Raw genomic sequence first — 20,820 nt, 5'->3', positions numbered from 1 at the left:
AGTCTAAGGTCATTTTTTGCCCGTCTCCTTTTGTTTATCAAACGCTTTTTTCGGCTTTCTATTGTATTTTGGTGAAGATTGAGATCAAGGACTATCTGGAGTTAGTTGGTAGGTAGTTCGTTTGTATATAAGCTAATATAAGGTACATAGTGGGACGAAATTATTAAGTTGAGAGGTACCACCATCATCTTTATAACTCGTCTCACAAAAATCACAATATTTTTTTCTGGCGACTTTCATTATCAACATTTTTCCATCTAAATAAGAGAACCTTAAAAGTCAATACTTAGGTACTTTGTTTACTTTTTTTCTTTACGTTATATTAGGTAAATAAGTACCTAGAACAGTAGAACTTCCTTGGCTAACAATACTAAACACATAAAAATAGATGTGTCGACACTCGCATCAAAGCATTATCGTAAATTGTTCAGCCTTTAGGTCACGTACCTTCTGAGCTAGACTTTGCGAAGCCTTCTAGTGCCAACCGAAGATTAATTCTTATGTATTGTCATTCTGGTGACTTGGTTACCATGACTGCTTTATAGATCATGCTCATTCCAGACCTATTTGTTTAAGTTTTGGCAGATTTTAGACCTTAGTGATCTTATTTTAAGTAGGATTTACTTGTGTATTTAGAATTTTCATCAGTGTATATCAGACCCTAGATTCAGTACATAGGTGCTTAGTTACGAGCTGCGGACTGCCTAGCGGGTTACCGGGGCTCCTACTCGAAAAACAGGAGTAGGAACGGGGTGGTTTTTTTGTCAGTAAGAGGCTGATACTTCCTATCGCCTCGCCCAAGGTGGGAGAAGTCATTGGATGATTTTCCCCTATCAAAAAAAAGGTTAGGTACCTATGTCACTTTGAATTTTATGAATCTCTACAGTTAACTGTAAGGTCTGTGGCTGATCGATGTTTTTTATGTAAGAAATCTATTTTCTAGATTAACGAAACTAATATCCGTTCTATTGAGAACCGAGTTTCTAATTAATTTCTACTGCTACTCTCGTAACTAAGTAATTTACTGAATTTCATTTTTATTAAAACTGTAGGTACCTGATTACGAAAGCAATTTCAGTTAGATACTTATACTACTATACATACTACTTACTCGTGTAAAACATCAAACACATTAACTATCCACATTTTACTGAGCTACTTTCTAAGGGCATATTATAAGCTAGCTTCAACTTTTACTTATGATATCATTGAGCAGGGTTGTTTTTTAGTGTCACAGTGCACAATCATATTGGCATCTCCTCTTTGTACTTACTTCAAGTCTATAATCATCACACGGTTATCAGAACTTATTTGTACGTGAAACACGTGTCAGCTCACGTGTTTTAAGATGAGTTTATAATTACGAGATTCCTTTGTTGGCATTCAACGCTTAATGTTACGTCTTGTCAATATTTGCACATTTTTGGCAACTGTTATTTGTTTTAGCAGAACAACTATAACTCGTGTCCGTGTCTAGTACAAATATAATACTGGCTAAATATTTTATCCGTTCTTGGAAAATATAACTTAGTCCTTGAATGCTTGCGTCCTACGGAAGTTTTGAAGATTCGTAAATCTTCAAATTACAGATTAGATTAAGGTAAGACTTAAGGAATAATTTCAACAGTTTAAAAATTACAAGATAACTAGCTACTTCTGGGCGGTTTCACTCGCTCTGCTCAGCTACTGTTGATTGAAGCGTAATGTTTTGTAGCCTATAAACTACCTTGATAAATTTACTATCTAATACAGAATTATGTCATTCCAGAATTTGCCAATAAACGCTATTCAGCTTAAGATAAGATTTAACAGAACTAAGTTTTCCGTCAGTGGTACATGGTTTTATCATCAAAAAACCTAACGTTCCAGTTCAGGCATCTATTTTTTCCATATTGAGTATACTTCTACAAAAAAAACTCTCTCAAAAAAAAGGTTCTCAAAAAACACGATAGCTCTACGTAAAAACCAATCAATTAAGAACACAAATATTTGTGCTTTTCCCAGAATTCGTTGCATGGAAACTCAAGCGCTTGCAATATGGGAAATGGTTTTTCCGTGTTCCTCTGTGTTCGGTCGCCGATAGTTTTTATATTTTACTCGTACCACTTGACTTTATAGAAAAAGTCTGCTAAAACACCAGTCTGTTAATTGGATTTCAATAACTTGTTGTATTGATTGGTTTTACTGAATTTCTGGAGACTAGACGACTGACCGACATTTGCTATAATATTTGCTTTGACGTTCAGAAGTGCCTTCGGTCTATTTAAAATGAATAATTTTGACTTTGACTTTTCATAACTTTTTTATATAGGTACTACCGAATTTTCAGTATAACTTTCAATACACATTTATGCTAAATGTTAGTACCGAGTTTTCATGACTTTTTTATGGAATAAGGGCTAACGAGCAGACGGAGTCATACGATGGCAAGCGATCATGCCATGATCAATGGTCATGTTATAGGCGTTTGATCTTCGGTTACTAATGTAAAGGTAGGTTGGTATGGTAATTATCAGCTTGTATTTATCTTAAATAAAAAAATTTTAAAAAGATGCAAACTAGTTGTAACTGTTACTTCCAATTGATTATTGACACCAATTATTTTTGGGACAATCAATTACTGATAAATCATGTACCATTTTTTAATTTGGAAATTCATTACGTCTCTGATCTCTTTCATTCTGACATTTAAAGGATGTGATTTATTGCAGGCATGCTAAAGGTCGGATTGGAGGTGCATTGCCCTGGTTGACCATATTATCCTGATACAACCATACAGGTATATTAATAAGTTACATAAGTAAAGGAACTTGAACAAGTTATGGTCAGGAATATTCTTTATGTATGCCGAAATATTTTCGTTTATTTTTGAGGTAAATATAATTAAAAAACGGGTGAGCAATCTCTCAAATGTTATTCTTTTGATGTTCTTAATGCTGATAAAAAAAGACCTGAAAAGACAAACGACGATTGATGTTTTAATATAAATATACTAGATAAATATTTGAACTGTATTCTTGCTTTCTCAATTTATGATAGGGAAAAAGTGTTGTACAAACTAATGTGTAGACAATGAATTCGTAGACCATACAATATAGTAACTTAGAATATTAGTAACTATTTAGTTATGTTTTTTTTTAAGTTACTGTGATTTTAACGGCACTGAACTATATTATCTCTAAGAGAAAAAGTCTTTTAAGAAATTGAAATAATTGTTCGCACTATTAGGTAATAGTTTGTTTTGTACGGACCACAAGTGATCCATGGACCACCGGTTGAGAACCACTGTTCAGCCGTCATACCTTCATTCTATGCATTCATTCAATAAAGTATAGTAAAGAGTAAAGGGTACTTTGCGTATACGCAGAGTGATTGTGGCATAATGTACGTAGTAGGGGCAGCCCTGTAATTCGCGAGTGTGGTGGTAGGGCGTTGTTAGTGGTGGCAACGCGCATTCGACGCACGTGCTTCGAATATCGATTTTAAAACTTCGAATATCGAACGTTTTTGTTTACTTTTTTTATTTGGATTTTTTTTTTACTAAAGGTGAGTTCTTTTTTTGTTTTAATTATTTTGTGTAACAGATTATAAATGAGTTCGTTTTTTAAATAAATAGAGAATTGTTAAAAAGCGGTTGTGATAAAATTTCGCATTACACTAATGAAAGAACTTTGTGACAAGCCCAGTTAGTGTTGTAATATTTAAAAAATACTGAAAAATATTATAAGTCGAAGCGACTAAAGTCACTTTCAAAACTACAGGGGTCAAGTTTGTACAGGGTGACGAAACAAAACCACTGATTGATTTGTTAAACAATTTGACAATTACCTAAGTGAAAGTTTTGATAATTTAGCGAAAAAATAGACACTAAACTTAAACACTAATTGCCTTGAATTTAGGTTTCTTGGTAAATTATTTGTTTGAAATCTTTTTCTTCGAAGACAGATTACGAAATATCTTTCATAATTTGATCATTAGTACTGAAGAAATAGTTTCATTACGTTGGTATTTAAGCTCATTAAGACGCTGTGAAATATTGTGAAATACTGCTAGGTAATTAGGATTAGGTTTTTTAATTTATCAAAAGGGTATTAAAAAAATAAGATACTTATAACTAAGTAGACAATCTATTTTTTGATTTGCATTTTCTGACTACAAATTAAATGTTTAAGTAGTGTCTTATGATATTTAAGAAGTCTATGAATTTAATATAAGTCTATGTAAGTATTTTGTTAATTTTATAAACCTGTTTTTATATTTTCTTACTACTTACAAGATACCACATTTTATACAATACCATAATCTTACTAATAATTTTATGAATGCGAAAGTTTCTGAGTTTATGGGTATGTTCGTTACTCATTCACGGCAAAACGACTGAAGGGTTGAAATTTGTAACAGGGCTAGATTGTTGTCTGGAATAACACATAGTTACTACTTTTAATCCCACGGGAACTCGGGCTAAGTTGCTAGCAGAAGCTAGTCCATCCATAAATAATATCTGTAATAATTAATTGCGAATCTCCTTCTTTTTTGAATTCAGGGAGAAATGAACCTTATTGCACATTAACTACTAACAAATACTGTATCAGTTTTATCGTTTTTTTTTTTTATAACACGTACCCCGCTATGATCTTCTCCTATATCGTGGGTGCGTTTAGAAACATACAAGTTTACATACACATCACAACCAGACCCGAAACAACAATTTGTCGGTTACACAAAGAGTTCCTCCGTGCGGGAATCAAAGCTACTACACGTTGCACGGCAGCTAGTTATTCAGCTACCGCGCAAACCGTGCAGTCAAAAGTAATAGGTTCAATTAAAATAGTAATTTATAACACACTTACTTAGACAGATGTAAGTAGATATGTATTTACGTCTATTACATTGTAGGTACAGACATATCCTTTGCACCACTCATTATTAAATCATACAACGGTCACGCGAATTCATCAAATACTTATCTAATTATTTTAATGATCCAACACAAGGCATAATATTGTAATTGTCTGTGTTCTTGAAATATGAAAGTTTGTACGATATTAGTATTAGGAGTAAATACTTTGATATCGTGGTGGCGCGGAGGTTGAAGACGCCTGCTTCTCAAGCATGAGGATGTGGGTTCAATTTCTTAAGTTACGGATCATATCATTATCATCAGCCTATAAGGGGCCACTGTTTATAAGTTCCACGTAATAGGGGGTGAGCCTATTGCCATTATACTGGGCACAATTGCAGACTACGTGCTACTACTGAAAAAAAGCCAAGTAATACTTTGCCCGACACGGGAATCGAACCCAAAACCACTTGACCGGCTGTCGCCCTTACGATCACTCGACCAACGAGACAGTCTCTCATCCAAATATCAATAAATCATCATCCAAAATACATACATAATCTTAGAGAATCCGGGTGTAAAACTGCTAGTCAACCCGGACCTTAAACTACGTGTTTCGTAAACTGACTCCTGAACTTCCAAGATGTGACACTTTAATCTTAAAGATACCCATATCTTGTAACTGTTCTTAGTTAGGGGACATTCCATTAAACGAGATTAGATTGTACTGTTTAAAGGCACTAAGGCAGTAGCACGAATTTACTTACCCTTAGTAGTAAGTAGGAACTTTGCAATTCTATTTTAATATTTCAAATGGATGTGGATTAATTGAAATAAATGCTTTGACTTGGACTTTTTTTTTATAAAACGTTGCCTCACACTACGATTATCTCCTGTGTCGTAGGTGCGTTTACAAACTTTCATATAATATACATGACACATGAGGATCACACAAAGAGTTGCTCCGTGTGGGAATCAAAACCGCTACACGATATGCGGCAGCCGGTTGTCCAGCCACCGCGCCAACTAAGCAGTCTTGACTTAACTTTGATTCTAGTATACATGTACTAAAATATCTCCGTGAAGTCGTTAAAGTGGGACAAACAAGGACATTTTCGCTTTTAATATTACGAAAGATTACGATATATTAGTGTAATTTTATATTATAAAAGATAATTTGTACTCTTGAGCATATTATTTGCACGTAAGATTGAAAAGGCAATGTTTATTTAGTCAGGTAGGTTACCCATTGTAATTTGACAGTTCTACTTACCCCTTCTGGGAATAGAAGCCTTCATTTATATTCAAATCAAGGGCCAGGTAACTTGATAACAGAACTTTCATACAAAAGGATTCCGAAAATTGAAATTTCGACGAAATTGTAAGTATTCGTACTAACATTTTAGGTTCTGACTAAGGTAGCACTAAGTCTAGTCTAGATAATATTTTACTAAAGTTAGACATTGTGCTAGTCTAGGATTTTAGCTCTAAAATACTTTCTTGTCTCATTACGTTGAACAAAGTATTTATAGTACTTCAAGAAGGAGTAAATAGGTTTCTTAAGTGTCGGCAAAGCGCATGTAATGCCCCAAGTATTGCAAGCGTTCATAGGCCACGGTAACCACTTACCATCAGATGGGCTATGAGCTTTCTTGCTGTCGTGGTATAAAAAAAGTACCTAATAAAGTAACAGTGGTCCCTGAACTAGCAAAAATGTCAAAGAACAGAAGCAATATGCTAGCTTACGTTGCTTAGTTGGTTACCAGGCCAGGGATCAAATAAAATTGTAGACCATCCGTTTCAAATATATTAGTGATCGGTTAGAACAATGAAATATGTAGAAATAACCATGTAATAGTAATAATCATAGCAATAAAGGGCGTGTGCTACTTATTAGTATCTTTATTCAATTAGGTTGCATTGTTTTTCTTAAAACATTAAAATCCATCAGCATGCTTAATAATAAAATGCCAGTTTGTGACGATGAACGGATGTTTATTACTCTTTCACGGAAAAATTTGCTGGTTTAATTTGAATGAAACTTGGCATAGAAATAGGTTACCTACATATACATATTTACAACGCCAGGCCTTTTATCCCCGAAGGGGTAGGCAGAGGTGCGCATTGCGGCACGTACACATTATACTTAGATACATTATAGATAGGTTACATTTTGGAACAACACATGATAGAAAAAATAAGTTATAAATTTTTTTAAATATGAGTTTGGCTTTGCCTTGAATTAGAATTTAGTCATGTAAAATAGTCTTCAGACTTAAAATAGAGACGTAAAGTATACAGTTCAAGTTTATATGTGGTTAGTTCCAGTAAATATGTGGTATCCAACTAATAATACCTAAGAGCTCTTTGTTTAGGCTTGTTGCATCCGGTCATTGGCAGTGCCCTTAGGGTCATAGACTTGGGACTTTAGGAGTCAGTCACCGGAACAAATATAGTGGGTTCGATTCTTAACTCTTTAAAGTTGTTGGGATTGCCACTAGCCGCAGCCAGTTGGGATAGCCGCAGACGTATGGACAGTGTTGTGGGTAATAGTTCATGTGTATAGCCCGGGGGAAGAATTTAGGTGGAAATTATAAACCGAGATACCGCGATAAGTGACCTTGAAATATGTATAATCACGGCAATAATGCTCGTAGGGCCTGTACAGAGGTATAACGTATAAATAGTAATAGTTGCCAGGATACCTAGATAGGAGATTTTTGAAGGTTGGCAGGGCACTTGTAACTCCTCATGATACCCAGACAGACCCGAAACAACAATTTGTGGATCACACAAAGAGAGTTGTTCCGTGCGGGAATCGAACCTGCTACACGTTGAACGGCAGCTGATCACCCAGCAGCTATTTGTCTGGTCGTGCCTTTGCCTCCAACAAAATTGCAGAAGGCAATGTCAATTTCAAAACTGTGAAGAAATAAACAAAAAGCACCATGTTCTTTTGTCTTGTTGACCACATAAGTATAAGTTTCGAAATGATAAAACCGCAGTTATCAATCATTTCATAGAAGTTTACACGTAAAACGGTTATTCCAGTATTAAACCTGCCTATAAAGGTTTTATGGGGTTTGTTTAAGGTCTCCTATTGTTAACAAAGCCTTCGATTCAGAAGTTAGACATTTATTATGATGGAAATATGATTGGTTTTTCATTGTTGTAAATATTTACCTACATATAAAAGGAGTAGCCATAATTACCATACTTGGTAGGCGGGTGGGGATCACAGTTAACAGAGACCGCTGCTGTCGAGTTTCTGTCAGGTGTGCAGTTACTTAGTCGAGTCTTATGAATTTTGTGTGAAGAGTACGGAGTGAAGACCAAATATTATTTGCGATCATCAGTCATCAATCATCAATTTTGCTCCTTCAAAAACATAAAATTTACCATTTTATTTTATACCATGACGGTGGCTAAAGGTACGCGTTCACAGGTCCGTATCGTACGCATTACATGCATCGCACGCAACAGATTTTAGTTTGTCTTGTATAGAAACTCATACAACTGCGTCCACTGATCCGCGTCGTACGCACCGTATCATCAGCAATGCCATTATGCGATGCGTACTGATGACTTGACACAGAATGCGTACGATGCGTGCGATGTGTACGATGCGGGCCTGTGGACGCTTACCACCCTAAAAAGCACGCGGCCTACCTGATGGTACCTAAGAAGTAACCGTGGCCTATAAACGTTAGGAAAACTGAACAATTACACTTTTTAAATTTTCTATTTTTATTTAACAAGTTCCATGTTAAATAAAAATCTATTCTATCCTTTATACAATAGGATTCTATTTTCCGTGTTTTCCAGCTCACATAACTTTGCGGGTAAGGTCCAATGGGCACAAACCATCAGGTCTCCGAGATAAATGGAATCGCTTTGGATGCGCTGGATGCAATAGATGCATTGTGCTAGTTTCCGCCTCAAATATTACACGGGTTAGAATTTAAACGCTAGGTTGCCATGTTTGGGAATTTTATGTAGAATCCCTATAGTTGGATTTGTGCTTTTCTTTTGAATTTTTGTATGTTTGGACAGTGCTGTCATTGAATTATTTAATAATGCATGTGACAATTATGTGCACAATATGATGACAAATAAAATAAATGATGTTTTGTTTTTAATTTTGGCTCACACTTACAATAATGTGTCTATTTAACTTATTTTTTAATTTGTCAATTTCAAGACCAGTTTGTTATCATTGTAAAGATAAACTTTTTTTTAAATTCTTCACACAAATAACAGTGAATGGTGGACTTAATTCCTTAAGGCATTCTCTGACAATCAACCATAGGGCAATGCTGAGATATGTACCGACTGGTGCGAAGCTAGAATACAATCCCAAAAGATTTGACTCTTTCCTTTACCCAACTCAATACCGAAGTTCAAGGTTCGTAGTTATCATTAGGTATAACTTTACTAACAAAAGTTTCCAAATTTTTTATTTATTTTTATTTATTCATAGGCCCATATTAAATACTATAAACTAATTCATGAAAATGTATAAAAACTATAAATACATTACAAACAATATTACAATTACATAGTTGTGCTTAATAATTAATAACTAGGTGCTTAATAATCCAAAACATGACCGCCATTTTTTTAACATTTCTACTTTTAAAAACCAAATAGCTGGCAACATTTTAAAACGTTCGAATATTAAACTGTACAATGGCCGGTAATATCTCGTATTATTTCCGTTTCCGTCAGCATTTCGATACAGTTTGCATCAGCAGTTTTCTTCAATAAGGAAATATTCGTGCTGCGATTTACAATGCTTGATATTTCTCTTCCTTTTAACTTTAATGGTGTAGATTGAATTCATAGTAAGATTGTATCTTAGGTAGTATTTGTAACTGTGGCGGTAGCGGAACGATTACGCGTGTGTTATCCAAATCTAGTACTTGTCTGTTAGAAAGTGTTCGATTCTCGGGTCGTCCAAAGAGTTATCTTCTTCTCTTTATGTATAAAAATGAATTGTTTGTTCGTCAGTCTCGCTAAAACTCGAATACGGCCAGACAGATATGGCTAAATGTGATCTTGATTATGTTTAGAAGTCCAGGGAAGGTTTAAAATGTGAGAAAAGAAGTTTGTCGGATCAGCTATTTAGGTTTTTTTTAACTTTTGGCTCACCTCTGATGCAATCTTTAAATAAGTGCTCGTCTTTAAAATACCTATCATCTTTTCTGTTTACATTTTCAATTCATTACGACTGCAGAAAAACACGTTACTGAAGTTATGTCATATACGGATAGAAACAAGACAGAAAGCCAAACAAAATATTATATTACCAACTTAAAAAAATATCATGTAAAATTTTAATAAGAGGTTTTTAATCTCATTAATTATTATGAGCGCAAACTGGTAGTGTCAATATTTGGATAATATTCTGTCTACGGCTAGTCGGATCACAGACCATAGAGTAGGAGAGATGAGAAGGACAATTATTTGACAAATGTACACTTTTATCGTGATGGCCCAGAGGTTTAAGACACCCGCTCCTCATGCACAAGGATGCTGGTTCGAAAACTATAGCAACAGCAAGTACCAATGTGACTTATGGCTAGTTATATGTACTTTCTACGAATATTTAGACACCACTGACAAACGGTGAAGGAAAGCATCGTGAGGAAATCTTGAAACCCCCTCTTTATAGATATTTTAGTTCTTTAGAATGTTCTGATGTGTCGTTCTTGAATAAAAAAATATTTTTACTTGAATTTAAATTAATACCAAAATACTAATAGACCTTTTACTTATTATATTACTATTTTGCTCTTCATTGACTTATTTCTATAAGCTCATAATAATTATAATGTCAACATAACACAAAGTCAATTAGCTCAAGTCTACTGAATATTTGTCGTAAAATAATTTTGCTAGCCAAACTGGCAAAATTTAATTTTACTTATAATAATATTATAGTTTAATGAAATAATGAGTTTCATGGTGCTACGGAAGATTTTTATAATAAAGAGAAATATGACTAAGGTTATACGATTTACTCTTGAAGTTAAGACGAAGTTACTCAACTAGTTTCACGCTAAGTTAAGGGCCCATAAGTGTAGAGAAGATTCTTAAGACTCTTCTGACTAACCAATACACATATAAGTGTGTAAGAGGTATGGTTAGGCCGCCTCGGCCGGAATAATACTACGGCCTCACAGAAAGCTGACGTGAAACAATACGTTGTGTCTTGTACTTGTAAACAATACGCACTTGTAACGCCTCTTATGATTCGGGTGTCCATGGGCGGCGATTGCTTACCATCAGATGATACATCTGCTCGTTTATAATTGGACAATGATCAATGCCATTGGATCTAAATCTGGAAAGACTGTCTGTACACAGATGAAACATATCGAATTTCTGAACTTCAAACTGTTATGGTCACTTTTATTAGAACTTTTTATTTTTTGTTCTATTCGGACGTAGAATTATACAGATTGTACTTTATTTTTTGAGAGCGGAAAATCATCCAGTGACTTCTCGCGCCTTGGGCGAGGCGAGAGGGAGTGTCAGACTCTTACTGACTAAAAACTACCCCGTTCCGGCCGGAGATCGCTTACAGAAGATTGTAGAGACATTTATTACTTGTTTCACAAAAAGCGAGTTCAAAAATAATGAAGCATAAACACATGGTATTATATCACATTTAAAAAATAAGTACGTAGTATTTAAAAAGTGGCGATGGACAGACAAGATGGTGCCCTTTAGTGTTACCATATCACGTCCGCTGGTGAACTTTAAACTGTTATTCCTTATTCGGACGTTTTACTTAACGTTGTTAACAAATATAATTGTGTAAAACGTGGTACAAAATATTGGAGATCTCCTTTTATTTTGTTGTAATGTGGTACCTAGATTTTATATTTTCTAAAAATATTTTTCTTTGGTAATGAATCAAAGACTTCCTGCTCGAAGATACTCAACAACTGAAACATATTTTTTTTGTTAATAAAGAGTTGACCCACATTAGGAATTTCTTCTATGTCGTGGGTGCATTTATAAACATACAATTTCACATACATATGACACCCAGACCCGGAACAACAATCTGTGAATTACACAAAGAGATATTCCGTGCGGGACTCGAACCCGCGACACGTTACACGGCAGTCAGTTGCCCAATCACCACGGCAACTGTGTAGTCAATTGATATGATTCTGCTCATAAATGTAAAGTAAGAGCAAAACTGAACGCAATTAAATTTAAAATGTCCATGGCAGGTGTCATTGCTATCAGATTTTATCAGCAACATTTAATTTACAACCGTTCTCATATTTTTAACCGACTTACGAATACGTAATACTGAGGTCAGTGTGTCAACTTGACATTAGTAGTATACTCGGTAATATTTTGTAATCCATGCTTCCACACTATTTCATACTAAGAGTAAATATAAAATTGTGTTTGTCATTTTGTATGTACATTTATTTTGTTGTTCTATAAAAATAATGGTTCTTTATGTGGTTACAACAGAGCCTAGGGCCAAAAATGGCGCGAATGACTTTAATCTTTTTGTTTTTTTTTTTTTTTTTTTATAAATGTTCTATTATTAGTACTGTATTTATTTATTTATTATTTTGTTATTTGCAAAAGTCAAAGCATTTATTTCAATTATTCCTAAATTAGACACTTTTTAAACGTCACATTGGAACGTCAAGTCTGTCTGTCAGTAAAGTTAGGTGCTCGTTCCAAAGTGTTAATGGAGTAGAACGAGTAAGAAAATATGTTGTATGTTCCTAAAGATTAACAATTCATTTTGTTCTTATCAAAATATTTAGGTCACAACACTTGTCTGTACTAAATCGACAACAGTCTAGAAAAAAAAAAAACGTCCAAAAAAGACAATCACCTACTTTCTACACAACAGCTCCTATTGGTCCTATATCAGACGAATATCCCAGACCCCTGAATTCATAAAGGCGATGAATTCTATATCGAATAGTTCTAGACGCTTCGATTACAATTTCATGAAGGTTGCAAGGGATGAACATCAATTTCCAGTCGCACCTTCTCTCTCTCCTGGGAATCTTCGGAACGGAGCAAGTTATTGAGGTGTCAGTAATGCACTGATTTATTCCAATGTCCAATACACGAGGATATTGCTATTGCTGTATTTTGCTGTTCCTTGATATGGGTTTATGTTTTCACGGCACTGCTGGACGATACCGAATTATCCGCTTTAAGGTACCTTTAAGTTTTTAATTTGGCTCTATTCGTGATGATGTGAAGTGTGAGAGACGGCTCTTCTTCATGAATTCTTAATGAATTCTGCAGGAAAAGTCCGGTAAAACCGGCCCGGCCGGACTGATACCACAGATATTCAACGTGAAACAATGCCGTTCGGCGGTCTGATTGGACGGCTCGAATAAACTAACCAATCAGGGTGCCGAACGCGCTCCCGTTTCGGTTACTTTAAACGTAAATCAAACTCATATTAAGGGTACTGTTGAACCAAATGTTACGTATTATGTTTAATTATGATTTCTTTAGTTAGCTTCTGCTAAATAAATTAAATTAAAAACCAAAAACATCCACTAACACACGTACACTTAATTCATATTTGTCTTACACTCGCGCTACTCATCCCATACACCTAAAGCAACACCGAATTAGAAAAGTATGAAGCTGTTCAAACAACATCTTTACATAACTATGACTTAACTGGGAGTTAACACAGAACCTTGACACTTGCCTGACCGGTATACTGTCGCCAAACGCATGTTAAATTGTTGGACAAACATACTTTCTTACATTGATGTAGCTATGTGTCTAATTTTCACAAGTTTTGATTTTTATTTGGTTAGTGTGGACTTTGATTGTTACAAAATGAAAATAGTTATTGGGTAGGTAGCTGGTGACATTTTGAATTGATTGTTTTTAGACTCAGTTTATCCGTAACTACTTCAGCACTGTTTCACCTCCTCTACCCATTCTGCTCAGGGTCGCTTATCTCACCCGCTCTGCTCACCTCCTATTGACTTAGCGTGATGTTTGATAACCTATAGCATTCCTCGATAAATAGATTATCCAAAACAAAAATAATTATTCAATTCGGACTAGTAATTTAAGAGATTAGCGCGTTCAAATAAAAATACTATTCAGCTGTATAATAAAGTATAAGGATAAGACAAAATAAATAGCATAAAATAAATATAAAATCACTCTTTTGTTAACACGTACTTAGTTAGTTCTTTGTCACACATAGAAAATGTAACGACCTATTCACATATAAAAAGAGGTGTCCACTACCTCTGTCTAAAGAAATGCAAAGACATGATATAGGTAAGCGAATCATTATTAAAATTAATAAATTAATTAACCGACGAGCATGCATAAAAAGACTGATGATGACTGTTGATGAAGCGAAAGAGGTATGTAAGATTCGTAGCAATTGGCATTCCATTGTCTCTGCCTACCCGAGACACTGATTAACTGAATAATTTCATTTTCGACAGAGGAAAGCAGCTATTCATCAAGGTAATAAATAAATTTAAAGACGGTCAAGGAAGAAATTGCCTTTAGTTGGACTTATAAACACTCGATAAAGGCAAGCTACTTCGCCGCCCGGTCGCTACCGCCGGTCGCTATGAGAAAACATTAAACACTTAATTTGGGACAAGGTGCCTACAATTTTTTATTGTTTCGGATTAAGAATTACTTAAAACGACTTCATTTAAAATCTACTTTAAGTAAAAGGGTTTCTTTTTTTTACATTTTCCTTGTTTATTTAAATTCTATGGAGTTTTTATTTATCTTCTTTTTATAAGCCGGTAAACGAGCAGTTAGAACTCACCCGAAACACTAAGGGTGTTATAAGTGCGTTGCTGGCTTTTTTGGGGTTAGAAATTTAAAGTTTGTTGGAAATCGGGCATTGAGAAGATTGGGAAGCGAGGTATTGGGCCTCCGGTAACCTCAATCACACAACGAAACATAACGCGGTGTTTAACGTCAGATTTCTGCGAGGCCGTGGTATCGACTAAGTTAAATCAATAAATAAGATGGTGTATTGACTAAATTAAAAATGACCATCATTTTTTGAAAAGTCCATGCGAAAAATCCGTGGTCCGTCCACGGATTTTTCGCGGGCGGAAAACTAATTGTTTTTACGGAATTAAAGTCGTGGTGACGTTAGGTTATGTTATTCATGTTACATCTACGGAAGTAAATAAACAAAACACCGTCTATTTTTCTTGCAAACGAGTTTATAATTTCGCGGCAGAGATAGTGGCCACACCGCTTCTATAAACACTATTAAATATTTATTAACTCTTATATTCTCATAGAGAAATTTGATGATGCAAATTTTTCGCATAACATCTACTATATGTATGAATATTTGTATCAAAGTTGAATTATTAATACTGGTTTATGATATAACGAAATGTTTTTAATTTTCGAAAAGGGAGCGCCTACGATTTCTATTTTTGTTTGTGAATTAAATTACTTTTACTCGCAAATTCATGATTTGTTGCGGTTGGCGCGGTAGCTAAGCAACTGGCTGCCGTGTAACGTGCTACGGCTTCGATTCCATGAAACAACTCTTTGTGTGACCCACAATTTTTTTCACAAATTGTTCCGAGTCTGAGTGTCATGTGTACGTGAAGTTGTATGTTTGTAAACGCGCCCACGACACAGGAGAAAACCCTAGTGTGGGGCAACGTTTATTAAAATAAAACATGCACAAACTCTTTTACAAACTATATAACTTTGAAAGTAGACACGTAGAATAATAAAGTAATATTGAACTTTGCGTATAAAATGAATAAGTTCGAACTAAATAGCATGTTTAACAAAACAAATTAAAACAAAAACCGTGTAGTCTGCTTATTAAAACAATTCTTCACTTTCATCGATTAAACCTAACATTAATTAATTCAAACAATTTGACAGGCGTTGTTTTTTATGCTAAAATATATTCAGCATAGGCTGCCAAGCATCAGGATTGCTAATTTCATTCTAAACGCGGCACATCTAACAACATCGTAAACAACGAGTAAAATTGAATTTAATTAAATTTTCAAGCTTTTTGTGAACATTTACAACGGAATATCCTTTAGTAATTGAATTTGATATAAACAGAATTGCAATATAGGCAGACTTTTTTTTGAAGCTGAAGGGTACCTACGTAGTGAAGACTGGAGGTTACTACCAAAAACTACTATCGCGAGGATTATGTAAGAATACACTAAGAGACTATAATATATGTATGTATACCTGTTTAGTAGAGATCAGAAACCATCACTCCCTGATAAACCTGAACCTTTTAAACTGTGACTGTCTTCACGCTTTGCAGTTGCAAGCGTGAAGAATTTGCTACATTCTTTTTATAATAGCATTAATATAAGTGATTGTTTACTTTCTTAGTATAATCACCATAATTAGCAAGAAATCACTAGTTCGGTGGTGTTTCTCCCCTGTGCCTCAGATAGCACGTAAAGCCGTTGGTCTTGTCCGTGATAGAAATCGATCAGGAGATTTACACTCTTTTTGTTTGTTACGTCAAAACAGTTGAAGGGATACAAGAACACGAACAAAGCCACTGGCAGAAGCTAGTTGTTTATAAATTGCTGATTTGGAAACCTTCAGACTATAGTCTGGCATATAAAAGTCTTAGTTATTACTTGAGCCTCATCATACATTAAGTATTATATATATTGTATTTTCTTTGGTACCATCTGGTAGGCGGCACTCTCATGAAACATTATGTGTGTACTCAACAAGACTAATGTTGGGATGCCCTACATAAATTGTTATTCAAAGTCTCCTAACTTGGTGGAATTCTTTGCCGGAGTCTGTTTCCTGATGGGTATAACCTGGGTATCTTTAAGCCCGAGTGAATAGGTTGCTTATGGGCAGACGTGCTCCATCGTAGGCCGTATCATCACTTACCATCAGGCGAGATAGCGGCCAAACGTCGACCCATAAAATGTAAAAAAAAACTTAAGCTTCTTTGGCCTAGCCAAGGCCTAATTTTGGATTTTGGAAAAACTTTATCACTTTTTTAATATTACGTATGAAGATATGGTAGTAATTCCTCAATGTCAATCAGGCAAAACTTGATTCATGTTTACGAACTATTTAAGGTATTGAAGACCTTAAATCGTCTGCCTTAAGGAAGGTAATCCTGTTTTAGTAAAGAAAGATGTACAGAAAATTATAGCTTATTAAAATTCTTCCTTATTACTTACGGTCAAGACATTATTTATTCGTTCGTGACATATGAAAATCATCTTTCAATTGTTTTTATTAGAGTTTAAAATCAATTATTCGCTTTGACATTGTTTTAGTATCAAGGAAAATATATTTTCCTGGTCGTTTTCCGACATAGTAAAACCTGAACGTCTTATTTGAATAGAGCAGACCAAGCCTTATCGGGAATAGGTTGTGTAAGAATATAAAAGAAACGATGATACAATGGATTTACCGAAAATTCTTTAAGAAAATCTTGGGATAAAGATAATTTGAATGTATTATGTTGGAGTGCTTTGGGTCATAGTAGTAAGAAGTGTCTGTTTCGACCTATTTCTTTGAGAAAGATTCTTGGAACTTATCTTAGCTTATCCTTTTTTTTGAGGGGAGAAAATCAGTCTTTGACTTCTGCTTTTCGAGCCGGAGCCCCGGTAAACCCGCTAGGTTATCCGCAGCTCCGGATCAGGTAACTTATCCCTAAAGTGCTAAAGTTATAATAATCCTCATACTATATAGATCGTACTGTAACTGCTTTCAATCAAACAAAATGTAACTTTATTGTTACCTCAGTGCTATAAAAGAAATCTAGATCAGAAAAATTATCGATTTCAACATAAAAAAAGACATCGATTACCGGTATCGCTGACAAGACAAAATGGCGGCAATGAGATAAAGCGCGCCAATGTAAGGATTACATTACGCAAAGGAACGAGGATGACGCAGCCTGACATAAAAACTTTTTAAAGTAATAAAATATAGTTGCGTAACTGTAATAATGTTTTATACTCGAATCGGGAAGTTTTCTTAAAGGGGCATCGTTTGAGGAAATCTTTACGAAAACTAAACTTGAAAAGTTGACGTAGGGTCACACGTGGCACTAGAAAGATAGTTGGGCAAACAGCTTGTAACTTATCAAATTGTGTTTAGGATAACGGATAACCCTATTTGGATTTACGAAAAACGTTTAGAAAAACTTAACTTTTCACTTATCTTTAGTTATTTAAGTTGCAAAAACTAATATGATTGGTATACGTTTTATTTTAATAAAATATGAGTTTATAACTGCCTTGGCACAACTGAAAGCGTCTGTTACATTAAAAAAATAACTTGTCATTTTTTGACGTTAAAATTGGCGCGCAATTTGCTTAAAAAAGTCCTAACAAAACCGTTGAAAATAGGCTAAAAGCGATACACTTTCTGAGTTCGTTGGTTCGAAATTGAAAGTTAGTGTTTAGTTATTCATTTTATAGTCTACAAATCTGCGAAGCGAATAAATAAGGCACTTTAAAAACTCTCTTGAATATTTTCTAAATTCCATTTTTAATCTGTTTATAAGACTCATTTTCGGTGGTCTTAAGAAGTCTACGCACCAAACAGGTTGATTGACTGTGTTGTTTGTTACATCGTAAAGGTAAAGGAACAATGGGTCATGATTAGTTCCATATTTAAAATGATAGAATATCAGGTGAGCCGTCTGATGACTTTTCCTTGCCTGTGGTGGGGGCTACTGTATTGTTAGGTACTTTATACATCTCTACTGTAGTATGAGAAGGCAGGTAAACGGCAGAGGTGTCTCAAAAAAAGTAGATCAGTATAATTTTTTATAAGTAAGTTCACTTCAAACACTGGGCTTTATGAGATTGTTTTAAGGTTCAATTTAATGTAATTTATGTGCACAAATGTTTATAAATTAGTTCCAAGTACTCATAAACGCCGATAACATCCAAACAAATCGCGATTACATACTAAAAAGGTGTAAAACTAAACGACGCACAATAAAACGTTTACATCTATTTAAAAAAAAAAATGTTTGTTTATTTTTATTTTGTTACTTTCTCGCGCTCGCGACTGGGAAACCTTATTGGCAACCGCAGTCCGAAGCACAAGTCTTGCAAAACATTTACATAATGGCGTCCAATGGACCGTCACCTTAATCATTTGCCAATAACCCACCAAAACTATCGGTTGTTATCGAAACCATCTCAGAGCGAAGCAAAAACCATCAGAAACAGACACTCACTTTCACTAACTCACAATTATATTCTTCTTTTTTTTCGCAGGCGTCAAAGCCGAGGAAGTGGTAGCATTCGGTGCATTCGACTCAGAAAGTGTTGTGAATTAAAGTGAATGACTGCTAAACCAGTGATTGTTTTGTGATTAGTGTGAATATTTGTTAATTTTAGAAGACAACAGCAGCAAAAATGGTGAGTTACATTTCATTTTAATTATTCACGATTAATCGATTTGGCTGTATGAGCGCGTGCCGTGCATTCGTTCCAAATTTAAAAAATATAATTTTGACATGTGTAATGTTTGGCGCGCTTTTACGATTGTTACGTAATTTGATTGTCAATGGTTATAAAAAAAGTTATAACGAAATTATTTTCAGAAGGCAGGGTTACTGATCGACTTAAGCTCTTAAAAGTTGGTCGCTTTGTTCTTGTTTTAAGTTAATTAACGGCAATGAATTTATAAGTAAGTCAGTTGTACCGTTGTACTTCGATAACATTGTTTTAATTTCTAAGAGACTAAAGTATCGGAGTGGAATAATAATAATTGTAATAAAGATAATAAAGAGCTATTATTTTATCTATAGGTAGATTTATTATCATCTGTATTACTTTTTTTTGACATAGATCGATGCTTAGAAATGGAAAAAAAAATTCAGACGTTATTTTTTAAATTGGTAATGATGATTTTTTTTTAATTAGAGTTATTGTATTAGTTAATAGTCTTGTCTTGTGCAAGCAATATTTTATTTTACTTATGTTTAGATTATATTAAATTGAGAGTAATTTATTCGAGTGTATAATTAGCATTAAATTATAATTATGTCCAAACTTTTAATGCTAAATTATATAGGAGATATATTTATTTGTAATATATAATTATGAGAAATTACCTCTTACGGAACTCGAACCGGTAATAAGATATTTACATTCCATAGTTATTATTAGACAAGTATGTAGGTATGACTTGTTTTGCTAGAAGTAAAATTATGACTTAATTACGGCCTTAGATTTTCTACATTGCAAGCAATTTGAAATTTCTAATTAAATAAAATGAGTTTTAAATAAAACCACTTTAAAATAAGAACATCATTATTCTTATTTTCTTTTTTTAAAAACGAAACAAACGCCTTCTGTCCTTTATTATTCAACTAGCTACTCCCGTGCGATTTCACGCGTCACTCGGCTCCTATTAGAGTAGTCTTAGAGTGATGTTCATAACCTATAACCTTCCTTGATAAATTTAATGTCCAAAACAAAAATAATTATTCAATTCGGTCCAGTACTTCCGGAGATTAGTGCGCGCTCTTCAGCTTTATAATTACACTAGCATAAGATTTAATCATAACCAGAGAATTTGTCATAATTCCGTGCTCGTTCAAACAAACAAACTCTTCAGCTTTCATTAATAATAGCATAAGATTTTGTCCTAAGCATATATCACAATCCCATTACCGTTTACAATAACTTTCTTCAAAACATGCCAACTGACGCATCAATCGTCACTCGCCAATGACCTTTTGTCCTTCAAAGTAAAACAACCGACTACAAAGCTTCCTAGTCATAAGTCCATATATTGGCAAAATGGCTCATTAATACAATATTTATCAAGAGCACAATGGACACTTAAATCGTCACTGAGACGCAATACCGGCGAGGTAGGAAGACATAAGGATAGAATTAAGGCACCATTTGTGTTTGTTAATGTGGTTTAATTAATTTATCCTGGTTTATATTTGATATTTGATGATGTTT

General features: G+C 34.4%; 2 protein-coding genes across 4 annotated transcripts in view; both read left to right on the top strand.

The window, feature by feature from the left end:
• LOC118267685 (zinc finger protein 883-like) overlaps nt 1–20,820 on the top strand; it is a 115,061-nt gene that overhangs the window by 11,326 nt on the left and 82,915 nt on the right. The gene's annotated exons all lie outside the window — the stretch shown is intronic.
• LOC118267688 (UDP-glucosyltransferase 2) overlaps nt 3,387–20,820 on the top strand; it is a 59,260-nt gene continuing 41,826 nt past the window's right edge. Inside the window, exons 1-2 of one of the 3 annotated variants that reach the window (XM_035581811.2) lie at nt 3,387–3,546; nt 19,117–19,260. In XM_035581811.2, the coding sequence (XP_035437704.2) occupies nt 19,258–19,260 (3 nt within the window). In that variant the 5' untranslated portion in view covers nt 3,387–3,546; nt 19,117–19,257. Of the gene's footprint in view, nt 3,547–18,601; nt 18,664–18,923; nt 19,021–19,116; nt 19,261–20,820 lie in introns of those variants that run through there. The other 2 variants (XM_035581812.2, XM_035581813.2) reach the window with 2 other exon arrangements.

This window comes from Spodoptera frugiperda, chromosome 6, assembly GCF_023101765.2.
Source record: "Spodoptera frugiperda isolate SF20-4 chromosome 6, AGI-APGP_CSIRO_Sfru_2.0, whole genome shotgun sequence".
NCBI classification, from domain to species: domain Eukaryota; kingdom Metazoa; phylum Arthropoda; class Insecta; order Lepidoptera; family Noctuidae; genus Spodoptera; species Spodoptera frugiperda.
The sequence above is the reverse complement of the archived record's forward strand: the minus strand, read 5'-3'. Positions and strand labels throughout refer to the sequence as shown.